This window comes from Amblyomma mixtum, chromosome 3 (genome assembly GCF_055824585.1).
Source record: "Amblyomma mixtum isolate Tamu chromosome 3, ASM5582458v1, whole genome shotgun sequence".
Classification (NCBI taxonomy): domain Eukaryota; kingdom Metazoa; phylum Arthropoda; class Arachnida; order Ixodida; family Ixodidae; genus Amblyomma; species Amblyomma mixtum.
The window spans coordinates 75,150,690-75,167,752 of NC_143014.1; the positions used below are offsets into that span (position 1 = coordinate 75,150,690).

Below are 17,063 nucleotides of genomic sequence, written 5' to 3' on the forward strand. Positions count from 1 at the left end.
AAACAGAGTGTAAGGAATATAAATGGCATAAGTAGAACACTTTTGAACAATATACATTATACAAAATTAAAATATTGTAAAGCGGTGGTGTCTGGTCAGCCTGGTTGCGTTCACAGCTTGTAATTCGTTTCGCCGACTTCATATAATCGGTTACAACCACTGCTTCCCGCCTAATGGATATAGACTATAGCCCGTGTATTACGACGCCGTTCCATTTTGAAGATGCAGTTGATTGCCAGCCTCTGCCTTGCTGGTGCCGCGGCGGGCAGCGAATTCCTCTTCAAGAACTGCCCTTGTTCCAGTTTCTCAAGAAAAAGACAGGAAAATCTTGGGTTCCTGAATCGTCATGCAGCGACCGGCATCGGCAGAGGACGACCTCCCAATGTCGTCTCGCATTCCATGCAGGATGGTTGTCTGACAGTGATGATGACGTTGTCGATGCCTACTGGCGCCGTCAAAGACCACTTCGTGCGCCCACCTTCAACATGCCCTCAGACTTCTTGGACTGTGACGAGCCGAGCGCCGCATTAGAAGAGCCAGCCAATCCAGAGCCTGTCGTCGCACCCATGCCCAAAAGGGGCATTGCCAACTCCTGGAAGCCGCCCAGAGAGCAAGGCGTTCCGGCAGGCCACTCCAGGTGGACGCAGAGGGAACCTTTTGCTCACTCGTCGAACCGATCACATCGGCCTCCACCACCGCCGAGGAAGGGCCTGTTCGTCAAGCCGCCTGCAGAATCTGGTGGCGAAAGCAGCCAGAGGGCGCAGCTGATGCAGGCGGCTCTGGCCCCCACCCCCAAGCGGGGATCGTTCAACGCGAGCAGTTTAAGTCACGCCCACGACCTCGGTCGCAGACGACGTGGCTTTCCAGCAAGGCCCCTTCCAGCGACGGTACCTTCGATGTCCAGAGTGGCCTTGATCTTCTTCGGCAAAACGAACCTGCCAAGGCGACCGTTGTGGCCACCGCTGCTTTGCAGGGCGGAACCACGAAGCGGCTATGTCTAGCGGATCCGGTCTAGCTCAAACCTCGACGACAACAGCAGTCGTGGGACCGAACTGTGCGCTCATCGACCGCCTTTGTTGTGGCAGACCGTTTCTCCCAAAAAGCGGGTGTGCATCAAGGGCAAGTCGGAGGCTGATGTCAGCTCCATGGTAATGTTCTCCAAGTCGCAGAAAGTGCTGCTCACGTGCAGAACCTGCAAAATGAAATCGCAGAGAAACTAACATTTGTATAGACGACAAAGATGCCGAAGAGCGCAGCTTTTAGAACTCTTGATCCTTAAAGCTGCTGCATCCCTTTTTATGAATAAATCACAATTGAAAAAACGTTTCCTTCATAGCCAAATGAAATAATTACATGTCTTCTGCACAATGAGCTTGCAAACGCAATATGCAGCAAGCATGGATGATGGTTCTCGCAGTGCCTGTCCTGCACCGTGGACATGGTCGAAATTCCACTGACCGAAGCCAGTAGCAGCAAAAATTCAGGGGGGGGGGGAGGGGGCACTTTGTTATCCTAAAGTGCACTGAGCCGAAAGCCTTAAGCGCGGTGTTGCTGCTTGTGTCAGTGATGTGTGGTTATGATGTTAAGCTGCGCCTCTAAGAGTGAAACGCGAAAGCGTCTTGCAGCGCTGCCAGGGAGTCCACAGAACGCCATCGCCCGTTCGGCTGTAGACCCGCTCGTCGGTAAATTGGTTTTTGAGGAAAGGAAATGTATTTGTCGCGCATATCTCGGTGGACACGTGAACCTCGCCGTAACGAGAAGGGAGGAAGATGGCAGTGAACGAAGACACCGTATTCGCCTTTGTTCATTCCAAACCATCGAGCTGGCATGGCGGAGTGGTTAGCGTGCTCGTCTCGCACACCGGAGACGCTGATTCGATTATCAACTCGACCAGTTACCTACTCGGTTTTATTTGTTTATCTCGTCTGACTAGAAAGGTTAATTAGGTTAATTGCTAAACTATTACTACTCAATTAGTCATTAATTATCATGCAATTACCATAGAATGCCTTAAATGGCGTTCCGACATCATTCGAATGCCATCGATTAAGTATTGATTAAGTAATGATAAGCATATGGCCATATAAGGCACGTAACCGAAACGAGGACACATCTGCCGAAACGGCTGCTAGCGACAGTATGAGGCATTAAAGGCTTTCGCCTTAAAAATGAGAAAAGGTGTACGAGTGTCATGCTTCGTTTAGAGCGACGTCGGCGGCTTATGATAATTTCTAGGGAGCGAAAAGAGGACGTTCTCAGGCGGATGAAATCATTTATTACCAGGGTGGATAGCTGAGCTAGTTTGTGCATTATTATGATATTGCAGCACAGGGTAAACAACGACACAGAAGGGATAACAGCGCCGTCCTCGTCAGTTCGTTCCTTCCAGGTCATAGTATCTTCTCTGCTGCAGACTTATAAGAAATCATTCTCTTTCATTACACAATTTATAGACATTCAAATACAGAAATTTTTATAGGGTCTGCCGGTGACGCCGTTACGGTTAATTTGACGTGTTCCATTTTTATTTCTAAACGTACCAATCCTGAAACAAGTTTCCGGCCATTTACAGTCGCACACCTCATGTGGGCAGTGCTTCGATCAGTATCTGAAAATGGTGGCAGTCCATCCGTCATCACAGAATCCTGTCTCTGATCTCACCATCTGCGCCTTCGCCAAGTCCCCGACCCGTAGGAATCGAATGAGCGGCCCCTGCTCGGTAGCAAACAACGGCTGCTCTGGAAGGGCAGAAGCCTCCAGTAGTGAACTGCAACGGTCTCCACGCTCCCACAGCAGGAATGCGCTGAAAAGGAGACAAGGCCAAACGAGGTCAGCGTTGCTTCTTGAGGTATGCAGGTGTAGACATGAAGGATGAACGATTTATACTAAAATGGCCCATGGACAACTCCTCGTAACAGATACCGTCCTTGCTATAAGTAAACAGGCTCTCCCTACCACCTTCTCATGCAATCATCCGTCACCCGGAAGATAAGTGATGGCACGGCTCCACGTCACAAAGGTTTTACTCGCGAACGATCAGGGCTGGCAAACGGAGCGTCGGACTGGCGTCACCAGCCCGGATCTCAAGCTGTGTTGACAGACTGATTAGTTTTGGCAAAGACGGCACATATTGTAATTTACTGAGCAAAAAGCATTCACAGGAAGTTCTCACTAACGGCGCGGTATCAAGACAAAGGCGGAGAAAACCACCCATACTCCATGCCGCTACCGATAATTCTCTGGCATAGTGGTAAAATAAAACATACAGTCGCCAGAGATGGTCTTTAAAACATGACGTTTCAGGACACCTACGGGTTCCTTGTTCACAATGAAAGATAGACGGAATGGGCCCCTTATTATATGCCCACTTGACAGCGCAGTTAGTGGGCGTAGTATGTATTTTCTGGCACAGTCCGAAAAATGTCTATCTGAGGCACTTTTACTCTGCGTCATTTTGTAAAAACCTTACATTACTTCCCCGAGTAGTATTTAAGAAATTTTTTCATCAATCATCGCAGTTCCTCGAAATTGAATTAAGGCGAAAGTGCTGTCCTGAATTTTCCAATCCCTATACCCGTGTCGCGTGTTTGTATTTTCTTTTCCGTGCTGCGCCACGTATTTGAATCAGGGATGACACGGGAGAAAACTTGGCCGCCATCAGCCCCTAAAGGTACGCAAAACAAAATGACCCGATTTAATTTATAACCTGATTCAATGCGATTAATAAAATCAAAAGAAACAGAACAAAATTATTAGCATCAACTCGCATCTCGTACATGAATTTTACAATTCGTGCTTGTCGCAGCTCATCATATTCTCGATGTCAGAGCTTACATTAGCCAGGATTTAAAAATATACCAAGGCATTCAAAGGCTACGGGACCAAATTTATGCTGCTGGCTATTCTGCAGACAAAGGTCACACTAATTTTGTATTTTGCATAATTGCATAATTCGTCGATAATTAGGCAATATTGCAAGCAATGAAATTAGGTGGAAAATTGCAGTGAGAAACTTGTAGAACGGTCCTTGTCTGTCCCTGTCATGAACCGCCGCGAGGGAAACATATCGCCGGCGCAAATCGCAGAGCCAGCGCCTGTGTCGCTGCCCCTTTATTGTAAACTCTCCTGAAATAAAGTAAAATAAAATAAACAAAAAAATTGGAGAGGAAGCCCGCACCCAACCAAAGGTTATCGCAGGCGATCCAATGAAACATAAAAGAAAAGGGGCCAACGCCCAAGAGAAAATTTAAGAAAAACCAATTACAAAAAAAAAGAGGCACAAATGATGGGCGGGGAAAAGTGATTTTTAAAGCAAGACGCCCCTGAAGGATTAAGAAGTACGAAATGAACATGAAACAGGGATGAGTCCAGCGTGCCCAGGTTCTTCAGACAGGCTCGCAGGCGGCCAGGAGGAGGGAAGGTGGGGGGATCTGTAAGAAGGAAGAAGAGACAGGAACAGAAAGCGAGGAGAAAAAACAAAACAAAAAACGAACTAACAGGAGATACTGGGCTTAAGAAAGCAGAAGGGGTACATAAAAAAGGGGAAATAGAAAAGAGGATCAAGTAAATGACAAAAAGGCATGTAATAACGCAAGGAAATAGAACGAGCGAAAAGTAAAAAAAATCAAACAAACAATTAAAACATGAAAATATAACAGCTAGAGAAACAAAAAGGAATGGCAAAAAATAAACATGAAAAAACGAAAAGCAAAAAAAACAAAGACTGTATATACACGCAAAGCCAGCAAATATCACGGTCCACATACCATCCACATGCCCGTGAGGCAGGGGCAGGGCCACGGCCCACCAATATTGGCCATATGGTGCCCCCGACCACATGAGACATGGGGAGGCACAGAAATGGTAGGGAGGTCTACGAGCGATCAGGACGGGAATAAAGACGAGAGACAGGTGAAAGAAGGGAAGAAACGCGAACAGCAACGCGAATGAGCAACGCACGAGACCGAGGGGAACCTAACAAAGAGGGGAAGTCATGAGGGGAAAGAAAGTGCGGATAGCCGGGAAGCCGTGCTGCTATGTCTGCGGTGAGAGGACAGGCACGCAGGTAATGAAGAACATCCCCCACAGCTGCCCCGCATGGACAAGAAGGCGAAGGAAGGAGGGCAAAACGATGGAAGTACGAGGGAAAACGACCATGGCCAGTTAGGAGAGGGACAAGAGATCGGGGTGGAGGGAAAGAGAGCGGGAGGCGGTTAATAGAGGGGACAAAAACAGCCAGGAGGGTGTCCGAATGTTCCGCGGCCCAGGTGTCTGACCAAAGCCTGAGTACGGTGGTACGCATGCGGGTGCGCACTGACAAGGGTGACAGCCACGACGGCCGCAGGAGGCCACGCGCCGACGCCAGTGAAGAGGCCCAGTCCGCGAGCTCGTTGCCCCAGACACCACAATGGGCGGGGACATGATAGAGGAAGACAGGACGCTGAAGAGAAATGGCGGCAAGAGTGCGCTTGATGTCACGGACGCGTAAGTCGTTCGTAGAAAGAGAGTAAAGAGCCTGAAGGAGAGAAAGGCAATCAGAGTAGACATGCAAGGGTAAAGGAGAGGGGGCGCGCCGGGCGTAACAACAGGCCTCATGAAACGCAACAGCCTCTGCGCAGAAGGCACTAGAGGCTGTCTCTAGACGAAACCGGCCCACGTTGCGCAGCGCGCCGGAAGATGAGAATGCGACGTAAGCAGCACCCGCAGAGTGGGACGTATAAGAGCCATCCGTGAATATATGAAGGCCGGGAAGGAAGGACTGAGATGGAAAGTGAGAAGGGAGAAGACGGGCGAAGGAGAATGAGGAAGCCAGAGAGGGATGGTCGCACCAGGGATCAAAGCGGGGCAAGATATCAGATGGTAGGTAAGTGTGACCGCCAAAGGTGACGGGATCTACACCATTTAGAAGGTTGAACTCTGCACAGAGACGATCCAATTCCAAGGGAAGAGGGGGTACCCGGAGGAGAACCTGAAGCGCAGCCGTGCGCGTTGTGCGGAAAGCCCCTGTGATAGCGAGAAGAGGGACCCGCTGCACAGAAACAACCTTCTCCCGAAGGCGGGAATAGACCTTTCCACAAATTGCAGCGCCGCGCCATCCCCTAGCGGATCCGCGCAAAGCATGATGGGAGAACGAAGCGATCGCCTCCCGCGTCGGCTGCTGTCAAGCGTGTTGTTGTGTTTGTTGTGCCGCCGTGTTCAGGCGTTGTGCGTCTTCTTGTGCGCGATGTTGGTGTCTGTTAGCGGAATGTTGCAGCACACTTCCGTGGTGATTATCTGATAGTCTTTCTGAAATTCTGGGGTGACTTTTTTCGACATTCGACATGTCTGAAAAGGAGAAGCGCGGTGGTGGTCAAACGTGCTGCGTGCCCGGCTGTGATAACAACACGCGAAAGGACATCAACATTTCATTTCACGTATTCCCCAAGGACAAAAAGCTGAAGCTAGAGTGGGTGCGCAGGATAAATCGGCAAGGTTCGCAAGGGCGATTTACCCTGTGGAAGCCTTCTAAACACCACAAAATATGTGGTACGCATTTCAACACTAGCGGACGCAAGGGTTACATGGATCGTCTCCCCACGATCTTTCCACACCGAGTGTATGCGGAACGGACACCTGCTGCGATTACGGGTAAGACTATTGCTTTGAAAGGAGACGGTTTTCTGCTGCTAATGTTTCATTATGTTCGGCAGGCTCTGGGAAACGACGCCGTACCAAGCGCGTCGTGGCGATGTCGCAGGAGGCCGACATCCAAGACGAACTCTGCATCTGCGGCACGGTTGAAGTGGAATCTGAGCAACGTAAGAGCCCTTTTTCTTTTGCATTTAAGCTTAGTGTGCTTCGAACCCGGAAAGCGATCCTGTCGTTGTGCTTTGTTTTCTTTCGCCGGAAGGAAGGGAGCGGATTTATGGGTCGGAAAGTTGACGTATTTCTTGATTCTTGAAACAGCGTAAAAGGCACAAGCGCAAAGGGAGACACACAAATGGCATTCGGTCGACATAGAAGAGAAGTGCTTTCTTATCATTGTCTTTTTGTTTGCATTCGTTTCGGCGTGAGGAGCAGAGGTAATGACTTTTTTTTTTCGAGGGAGGGAGTGTGGCAGTACGCTGTCTCACTCAATGATTGTGCAGTTATGCGTATTTTGATGAGTTGGCTCTGCTACAACTGTTACTAACAAGTTAATTTTCCAGGGAATGTTATTCCGCTCATTCAGGCTAGTTAAATTCAGGCACTGTCTCGCTGCAGCAGCCGCGCTATAATAAAGTATTTTGAAATTATTTATCTTTGCAGACGTCTCAGCAACTTCACCGATGTTACCTCCAGCTGCTTCTCTGTCAAGCATCCATCCTCAGCAACCAGCAGGTAACCTGGCAGTCAAATGTTGTGTATATGTACAGCAAGAGCTATTGAAAAATGCAACTAAAATGGAATTGATTCAGGAATTGCAGATGAGAGCTCAAAGAGGCATTGTGTTTTGTACCTGCTGTTAAGTACTCCCCTATTACTTGTTGCTGTAATTTTATTTTGCATGTTTACTTTTGCTATGAATAATTTCATATATATCTGGCTTCATTTTTCCCAATCAACCTTGCTATCATATAAAAACTTTTAGCAAAATGCAGCCTACCATGTACCATGTATGTTTTAAATTGCTTCATTCCAGACTACGACCATACATATTCCATGGGACCAGCAGTTGAGGCAGCGCATCGTTATCAAGCAAGGGCTGCAGATCTTGTCACTACGTGTCAGCAACTACAGCAAGAAAACGAAAAGCTGAGACATAATAACAGTTTTCTTGAAGAAGAAATAGCAAAGCTACGTTCTTTGCTGCACAAGGAGAAGACTGAGAGAGCTAGGGACAAGCAGACAACCAAGCAGGGCTCTCATATTGAAGACTTGGTGAAGGATGAGAAGCAGCTCAGGTTTTATACTGGCTTCTCCTCACTGAAGCGCTTTGAATGCTTCGTTGCATTGATCAGTTCCAAGCACAGAGCAACGAAATCGCCAGCTGGCCGACGACCATTGCTTTGTGTGAGAGAGCAATTGATTATTTGTTGGTGCAGGTTAAGAGTGGGTCTTCTAGAGCAGGACATAGCATACCGTTTTGCCATAAGCACATCATTGGTAAGCAGCATATTCTCCTACTGGGTAGACTTCCTCGGTGATGTGCTAGTTCAGATCCCAATGTGGCCATCACGTGAAACTGTGTCATCAAACATGCCGCAGTCTTTCAGGGATCTCCATCCTTCAACCCGTGTTATACTGGACTGTACAGAACTTTTTATTGAGACCCCATCTGAGTACACTGTGCAGAGTGACACCTTCAGTGCCTACAAAAGCCACAATACAGCAAAAGGCCTGCTGGGGATAACACCCAATGGATTTATCTCATTTGTCTCTGACCTGTCTCCTGGCAGGATATCAGACAAAGAGATTACAAGAAAAAGTGGGCTATACAATCTCCTTGAACCTGGAGATAGCGTGATGGCAGACAGAAGGTTTCTGATCAGTGATGATCTTATTGAAATTGGTGTTAACTTAAATGTGCCACCCATGCTTAATGGAAAGCAGCAGTTGTCAGTCGCTGAAGAGACCGAAACCAGGGAGATTGCTAATCTGAGAGTACACGTTGAACGCGTCATCAGAGAAGTAAAGAAGTTTCGCATACTGAAGAGCATTTTCCCCAATGTTATGGCTCATAAATTGAACAAACTGTGGAAGATTTGCTGTTATCTAAACAATTTCACTAATGAGCCTTTACTTAACAGAGAGCAAAGTACTCCATCTACCTAAGACAGTAACACAAGCTTTGCTGTGCTGAGTGTAAGTCACACTATTCAGAATATGTCCAGAACTTCTAGTGCGTTTGATGAATACCGCAGTCGAAATCCGGTAACTTGCAGTGACAGAGACCAAAACGGCTTCATATTTGTTCTCATACAGTTTCATATATATGTGGAGTTTAGAATGAGGGGGGCCTTTGTAGTAAAGCTTACAGGACCAAAGTGTGAGTTTATAAAGTGTTTCGGAAATAGTGATTGCTCACTCTAACGTAAAAGTCATATGCTGTCCACAAGCAAAATGCACATTTTTCAGAATGAAATCTGTATGGCACTGTCCGCACCCACGATGCCTTTCACCACATTTGTCGTCATTTCTTCAGCTCCTAATCTTATTTTGTATTTTACTTGTGTTTGAATTTAACAGAAGCATAGCCAAATAAAGATCCCCTTTTTTTGCTTATTTGCTGTATCAGTCTGTGAAATTTGCCAGAGTAGTATCACATCAATATGAATTTAATCAATTTCAAGGATTAAGGATGGCCCACTTGTATGTTGACAGGCTAGTCATCAAAGCAGCAAAGGTTAACGGTGATGCTGTTTCAAACAAGTTCATGGACGTAGTCACGCAATAAGTTTGACCATCGCTTGGTTTTCATGAACACACAAACTTGCTGATTATTGAGAATCGTACCCAGGATGTGTACCAGAAGAGGATGCTAGCAAGCAGCAAATAAAAAAATTCGGCTCTGAGAGGCCTGTCAGCCCAAAGCCGTCCATTTCGCTTTATTACACATCAATTAAAGAATCAAAAGTTAAAGAATCAAAAGTATTCAAACAGAGGAAAAAATAAGGCATGATATGTTAAAGAAAACATGTGTCAATTTGCATGTTCTACTACAAGGGAAGTACACATGTGAACGAACAAGTACAGCAGTGCAGTATTTGTTAAAAAGCTTTTAATTCTCAACATAAAATTGCAAAGAGCAAGGAATCTCAACACTGTATATAAATAACACATTGCATGAATACTGCTGATATTTGGTAAAATTACAGCTCTAAAATGACTAAAGAAACCAAACTGCCCCATAACCATCTCAACCTGCACACTTTATTGGGCAAGTGCTTTTTTGTACAGTACTGAAACATGCATGAAATATCAAAATGAAGCACAAGTGGGTACAGGTGATGGGCACTGCAGTGAAGTAATTGTTAACACTAAGTTGAACAAGGAATGTGAGCATTGAAAATAACTGCTACATTGAGCACATAATTTGATGAAAGCTGTACATTTGTCACAGCTCTAAAATGACTAGAAACGAAAATTGCACGCTATTTTGTCTGTCATAAAAAACACATACTGCAGTGGAGCACTTGTTCCCAACAGTAGACTGGAAAGAGCAAGGGGTCTGGACACTTAATATAAATGATGCATTGCATGAATATTGCCAATATTTGATAACAGCTTTGCTCCTATTACAGCTCTGAAATGACTAAAAAAGCAAACTGCCCCATAAAGTGCTTTTGTACTTTACTGAAACAATATGCACAAAATATTAAAATGAAGCACATGGAGGTGGAAGTGAAGGACATTGCAATGAAATAATTCTTGACTGTATGTATTGGACACAAACAAGGAATCTGAGCAGTGAAAAGCACTGCTACATTGAGCACGTGATTTGATGAAAGTTGTATGTTTATCACAGCTCTAGAATGATTAGCAAAAATAGATTGCACTTTTTGTATACATTGTTATAGAAGTGTTTCTGTACTGCACTGGAAAAATATACAATAAAAACACAGTATGTGCAAGTGGAGAACATTACAATGAAAAAAATTGTCAAAAACAGACTTTGTAAACGAATGATACATGCAAAAGTGTCAACGTTACTATATTACCTCTGCGTGACAAAAACAAAATGCATGCGCTACTTTTGTCTTATTCAAATGATGATTACTGCAAAAATACACAGTCACTTGGCTGTTTACATGGTTTAATCAGAAGGATCGAAATCCACAGACCTTTCAATAAAAACTGCTCACCACCACAGCGAAACAGCCACTGTGCACATGAATTAGGGAAGCAGTGTGACCTCCACGTGTTAAAACACTCCTGCTGTGTGATGTGAGCGCATGTTAAAGAAACCATAGTTAGCCTGAATTAATCTGGAGCCCTTTACTACGCTGTCCCTCAGAGCCAATAATCCCAATTTAGGACCATTAAACCCAACTGTTTACAATTTTCTTCCCATGTGTTCGAACAGGCAGAGAAGTACGTATTGTGGGAACGAGGAGGTTAATGAAAACAAAGGCTTGACTACATGCACTCTGTGGTAATTTCAGACTGGAAGAGCTTGGCACAGCTTACAGTCTCTGTAGAACTGCAGGAGTCGGGGCATCATTTTGTTGGTCCAGAGCAAACTGTCAAACTTAATTCTCTGGACTGTACATTCAACGCCATTATCGACCAAAAAGTCGCACCAGGACAGTCCCGTCAGTGCCATTTGTCCTTGTACCTGATAATAGTACTTGTGCGAGTTACGAAGCAACCCATCTTTCAGGTATGATGCAGTTTTAATGGCATCGCTGAGACATTCTCCTCGGTCTCTAGCAGCTGAAAGGGTCTTAACTTCCAGAAGCCCAAAGTTTTCACCATCTTTCACCACTCTGTCTGGTGTGGCACCAAGTACTGGTACACCAGGGTTGACACACAGGCCGCAATGGTAAACTTCAATCGACGCGCCCTTCTCAACATACCGCTGCACAGCACTCTCCTCATTAACCAAGCCGTCCCTCATATATTTGGTTTGCAAGGTACTTGACCCCAACACTCGCTTCAAAAACTTTTCATCCGCTGGCTTCTGGCGGCTAACAATGTCGCCAAAGTGGGACGCAGTCAGGCGCTTTGCCCTTTCAAACGACCAGGTTGCAGAGCTGCTCTGGTCTCTTGTGCTTTCTTCAAGCGCCCAAGCCTCTTCAAGCGTGACAGCGCAGTCTTCGAAGTCGTAGCCTGCTGGCACATTCTCGCTCCAAAGCACCTCTGTGGGGAGTCTGAGCGTTAGTTTCGCTGACACTGCGTCCTGATGGATGACTGGCAGAGGCACTGGAAGGAAACAGTTATCCCGCAACGTATCACGCAGCATAGGATTTATGTCTTCCTCACACAGTGTTTTATGCAGTCCTCGTAAGTCTTCTTTACTTAACTGAATGCGTGCATTTTCTCTTGCACGCTTGCTTTGTTTTGCCTTGTTGGGCACATGCTTTACAAAGTTTAAATCCGAAAACTTTAACTTGCGCATGTTTCCATGCTTTGTCCCAGTCGCCCAAGCTCTTGACTTTCCAGTACACGAAACAGTGTCCTGAATGTAGGCCTGTCCAGAGCGCTTCATGTCCAGGACAAACCACAATAGGGCTGCCACATGTTTGCAGACTCCTGATGCTCCTGCGCGGCAGTCGCAACAACCTTTCCTCACGAGCCCGTCGGACGAAATTGCTGCAGCCACCTTGTAGCGTCTTGACAAAGAAAACGATGCCTCAACAGTGGCCTTCAGGTACACTTCCCCACCAGCTTCGCAGAGCAGTGCCTCATGAACCTTCTCAGCCTTAAACATCCTATAGCCGGCCACACAATGCTTTGAAGCACATCGAGCCCTCTCGTGCTGCAAAATTGATTCCTCTGAAAAACTGTGGAGGCCTCTCAGTTGCTTGGTCCATGGTCCTTTTGGGAGAATCAGTGAAAGCGACTGAACGTTTTCCACGGCTTGCAGCGGTGCCTGGAAAATAGATAAATCAATAAGTGATACTTTTAGGTGTAAGCATGTGATATACGTAAAATTGCATATGAAGATTTTTGCAACTAAAACGCGAGTCACTGATGGGCAACAAGAATTCCTCGTGTGCTGACATTGTCACAGCTCTACAATAGGAGGCAGCAATATGTGTACTCCAGACAATCGGTGAAGAAATCCTACGTGCTGCTGAAAACCTGCCAGGTTAACACAAAATTTCGTCAGTAGTTCACTTGCTTTCAATGCTTCTGCGCATGTGAAGAAACATTTTCTTTCACTACTCTGCAGACAACAAGCGCGAAGAAAACTATCTGTATATTTAGGGAACAAACAGTTTGGCAATTTAATATTGTTCTTCGTAATGAAAGTAACTTTTAGTAGTTGTTGCAAAGCTGACCAGTGTGAACATTTTTATTGAATATTGATTTCTGCGCTCGTTCTCGGTTCGAAAGTCGACATGGTACTCGGCTTATGATAGCATTTCAAGAGCCGCCCTTTCGATGGTGACCCTTCTGATTTGTCAAGCATCGAGCTTATAATCGCAGCGCGATATAGCGAACATGGACAGAAGGCCACCGAGTATTTGCCTGTTCCGAAAATGTCCAGCCAACCTGCCCAACTTTCCCCTTTCATCGTACATAGCACGCATGTGAACGCGATCTTATGCAACATCACATCACACGCCCAAACGGTGGCTGAAGCGTTGGCGGCGAAACAACTTCTCCCTCCTCTCGCACGGACACTTAATCACGTCGGAAAAGGCACACTATTGCATTCCGAATAAATGGCAGCAACGTTGCACGCACATTCAGTTGCTGCTGAAGTTGAAACAACACGACCCCGAACGATCAGTGGAAGACCAAGCTGTCTGATGACTTTTCAACAGCAGCAGCAAAGAAAAACACACCTGGAAGCTATAACTCGCTCTAAACGAAAAGAGCATGCATACCCATTTCGGGCAGCGGGACGCGAAGCGATGCGCACTTGAGCGGCGAGGGCTCTACGTAAACATGCATTGGGCGAACGCCGGTCTTAGCGTCTACTTACCGTGCTCGGCTGGTGATCCATGGCCGCGGAACGCAACGTCCAACTGTGTCATGCGATGCAAAAGAACAGCAGACACAAGAGAAAGACCAAGAAACAGCGATGGCGACGAGACGGCAGAGAAAGGCTTTCCGGTGGTCACGCGCAGTCGGAGAGACGGACGAACAGACGCGGGCACGGCACCGCGGGCGCCGCGGCGCTCCGTTTTCCCAGAGTGCCTTGCGCGGCCGCCTGGTGGCGCGGCGGAATTTGCGGAAAGGTCTATTGGCGCTGCGAGACCACCAAGCGGGCGCGGCATAAGTTAAAGGGGCCCAGAAACACAATCTTAGTTAACTGTTTTGCCTGTTGATTGCATACAGTGAGTTATAATGGTGCTATTATCGTCGGTAATAGAGCGTACATGCCGTTTTTTAATATTTTAATGTCCTCCCAAAAACAACTTCATGGCTGTGATTGTGTCGCCACACAGTGGCGGGTTTTTAGTAGCGGATATGACATCACCTGGCGCGAGCTTGATGACCGGACAAACAGTAAATATACTTCAAATTGTGTGAATAAATATAGACACATTTTGTCACCTGTCTGCGTTTTATATTAGATCAACAAAAACAATTTCTTTGTCTTAGATAAAAGCCCTGCAAAGCAAATAAAATAAAAATACACCACCAGGGGCGCTCTGGCATAGAAACAACGCTGCCAGTCTCACAGAGAGCAGGCAATCATGGAGTACAAACTTCCGCGACGTGCTCTGGCTGGCTGTTCTGATTGGTTGCGCCAGGTGCCGTCATTGGGAGAGCGAAATAGGAGTGGGAAGCCCCGCCAAAATAGAGTTGAGGGCAGCGTTTTGTTTGCTTGTATTTTGAAATTTCTTCACTGAATAACTCCCGTTCCTGTGCATCGATTCCTGCAATTCTTTTTAAGTCAGCATCTGTGTGACATAAAGAACCCACCTGAAGTATAGCCGGTATTCCCCCAGGCAGTGTTTCGCAGCCCCTTTAAAGCGGGTTTTATAACTTGAAAATAAAGCCTACGTAGAGAGGAGGAAGGGAGGGAACGGTGAAGAGAGAGAAACGAGACAAGACGCGAAGTGAGGATCTCTGCCTTGTCGCGGAGAAAGTGAGCATGCGGTAGAAAAGTGAGGTGGCGGTCGAAGACAACGCCTAAAATTTTGAGTTCCTGTTTGAAACTCAAGGGGCGACCCGAAAAGCGAACGGTTGAATTGCGCTTTTCCATTCCGCCCACGCCATGTGAAAACAGCATACAAAATGTTTTTGTCCACGAGATCGTCACCCGCGAATCAGAGGCCCAACAGGCTATTCTGTTAAGGACATCGGCACACAACTGCTCCAGCTCGTGGCGCGTGCGGGCCGGAACCAGCACAATGGTATCATCGGCATAGGCCTGTATTGTTACGCCAGGAGGCATGGGACATTCGAGAAGATCAGCGATTATGACGTTCCACAAAAGGGGTGAAACGGGTGATCCCTGAGGGCTGCCGAGAGTGGGGTTGGTGGACACCTCCTCACCAGTGCGTGTACGATAGACTACCGTGCGCTGCGAAAGAAAAGAGCGCAAGAGGTGATACAGGTTGGAAGGGAGACCGCGGCAGCGAAAGAAGCGAAGGACGAGGGGGTGCCAAACGCTATCAAACGCGCCCTGAAAATCGAGTGATATAAGAACTACGGGCGTGCGGGATATGCGGAAGTTTTCCAGGGCCGTTCGCAACGAGGCCAGGGCTTGCACTGCGCTGCGCGAATGGGTAAACCCAAACTGGTTGGGATGGAGATGGCCCTTGGCGTGCAAGAAATAGTAAAGACGGCCGTGAAGTAGGCGTTCTAAAAGTTTACCCAGGATTGAGTTCATCACTATTGACCGGTAGGAAGTAGGAAGGGAAGAGGGACGGTTTGGCTTAGGAAGGAAGATGATCTGCCCCCTTCGCCACGCGGAGGGAAAGTGGCCGAGACGGAGGGCACCGTTGAAAAGGAGGAGAAAGAAGGACGGGTGGGCACGCCAGAGGCCCGTAACCAAGGGCGCAGTCAACCCATCCAGGCCGGGAGCTGTGCCGGTACCGAGTGCGTTCACGAGCAGCTGAAGCTCGTTACGCGAGAACGGGACGTCCGGCGGCACAGAAGGATGGTAAGGCGACTCGACGGATGCACGGAGGGACGCATGTAATGGTGTATCTATCAAAGAGTTGTCAAACGCGACCTGTGTCCGGAGCAAAAGTGCCGCTGACTCAACGACAGAAGTCGTCAGAACGCCGTCTCCTGTGTCCAGAGGTGGGAGGAATACGGGGGCGCGCAGTTTGGCGAATGCGTTCTTAAAGGGTGCGCCGAAAATGTTTTTTCGAGTCGCATCGTGACAGGCCTGGCGCAACACCGAGTCCTTCGCCTCCCTGATGTTGCGGCGGTAACAGGCAAGTGCCGCCTGAAACGCGGTGCGATAGACGGGGCGCAGCGATGGTTCTGAGCAACGCTGGAAGCGCCGGCGCAATGCTCGAACGCGGCGCCGCTGGATGGTGAGCTCAGGGGACCACCATGGCTTCGGTGCCGGATCACTTACAACTGTACGCTTGTGGCGCTCAATCAGCGTGTTAACTCGGTCGTGGAACCGGTTGACGACGGTCTCCAGTGCATCGGAGGAGCGCAGATCGGCGCCAGCAACCCGGGAAAACCATGTGTCCCTTGCTAGGCACTGAAGCAGACGAGCCCGGGATGCAACCGTTAGGCGGTGCTGCTTCGGAGAAGGAGGACCAATTGACACCTCAATATAAGAATGCTCGGACAGAGATTCGGCGTCCGAGACGCTCCATGTGTATCCGGAGCTGAGCAGGGATGGGGAAGCGAGTGTGACATCAATCCACGACTCCGCGTAATAATTGTCATATGTGGGGGCGGAAGTAGGGTCATTTAAAACAGTCAGTTGGTGAGCCAGAGCGAAGTGGACGAGTTTGGAGCCACGCGAGTCGGAGGGTGCGGGGCCCCACAATTCATGCTTGGCGTTGAAGTCACCGGCCAGGATGATGGGGCGGCCGGCCGCCAAAGCGACCACTTCGTCCAGTTCGTCTAACGAAGAGTCAAAGAGGGCGCGCGGCGGGAAGTAAACAGAGACAAAGAGGAAGGAAGTAGATTGAAAGGTGCAGAGCACAGCCACAACAAATGTGGAGGCGTAAATAGGGAACACCTCAAAAGGAGGATCCCGCGCAAGGACTAGCGAGCGCGGATGTGATTGCGCAGAGAAGACGGCAACCCCACTAGGAAGACCGGAAACCCCGCCACCGACCAGGTAAGGGTCCGCCACCGCAGCCAGAGAAAACGGAGAAGAGAGGAAATGACTCCAGAGGGCAGCCGTCGCACGCCGGGTATGGTCAAGGTTGATCTGCAGAAAACTAAAGCTAGCCATTGTGATATAAAGAGGCACAAGAACGGAGATAACTGAAGTGGAAAAGGAT

The 17,063-nt window shown here is 47.8% G+C and overlaps 2 protein-coding genes across 2 annotated transcripts; both read left to right on the top strand.

Moving 5' to 3' along the window:
* The first annotated feature begins 6,313 nt into the window (after window positions 1–6,313).
* On the top strand, window positions 6,314–11,507 carry LOC149350619 (uncharacterized). Its single transcript, XM_089575552.1, has 4 exons — window positions 6,314–6,627; window positions 6,690–6,797; window positions 7,288–7,359; window positions 11,395–11,507. The coding sequence occupies exons 1-4, from the start codon at window positions 6,321–6,323 to the stop codon at window positions 11,505–11,507; spliced, it is 600 nt and encodes a 199-aa protein (XP_089431678.1). The 5' UTR covers window positions 6,314–6,320.
* On the top strand, window positions 7,677–8,836 carry LOC149350620 (uncharacterized). Its single transcript, XM_089579689.1, has one exon. The coding sequence runs from the start codon at window positions 7,681–7,683 to the stop codon at window positions 8,791–8,793; it is 1,113 nt and encodes a 370-aa protein (XP_089435815.1). The 5' UTR covers window positions 7,677–7,680; the 3' UTR covers window positions 8,794–8,836.
* Window positions 11,508–17,063: the final 5,556 nt, after the last annotated feature.

Coding starts and splice junctions, on each gene's coding strand:
- LOC149350620 (XM_089579689.1), top strand. CDS start 7,681: ATGGGACCAGCAGTTGAGGCAGCGCATCGTTATCAAGCAAGGGCTGCA.
- LOC149350619 (XM_089575552.1), top strand. CDS start 6,321: ATGTCTGAAAAGGAGAAGCGCGGTGGTGGTCAAACGTGCTGCGTGCCC. Junction 6,628..6,689: donor GACACCTGCTGCGATTACGG/GTAAGACTATTG, acceptor TATGTTCGGCAG/GCTCTGGGAAACGACGCCGT. Junction 6,798..7,287: donor TGAAGTGGAATCTGAGCAAC/GTAAGAGCCCTT, acceptor TTATCTTTGCAG/ACGTCTCAGCAACTTCACCG.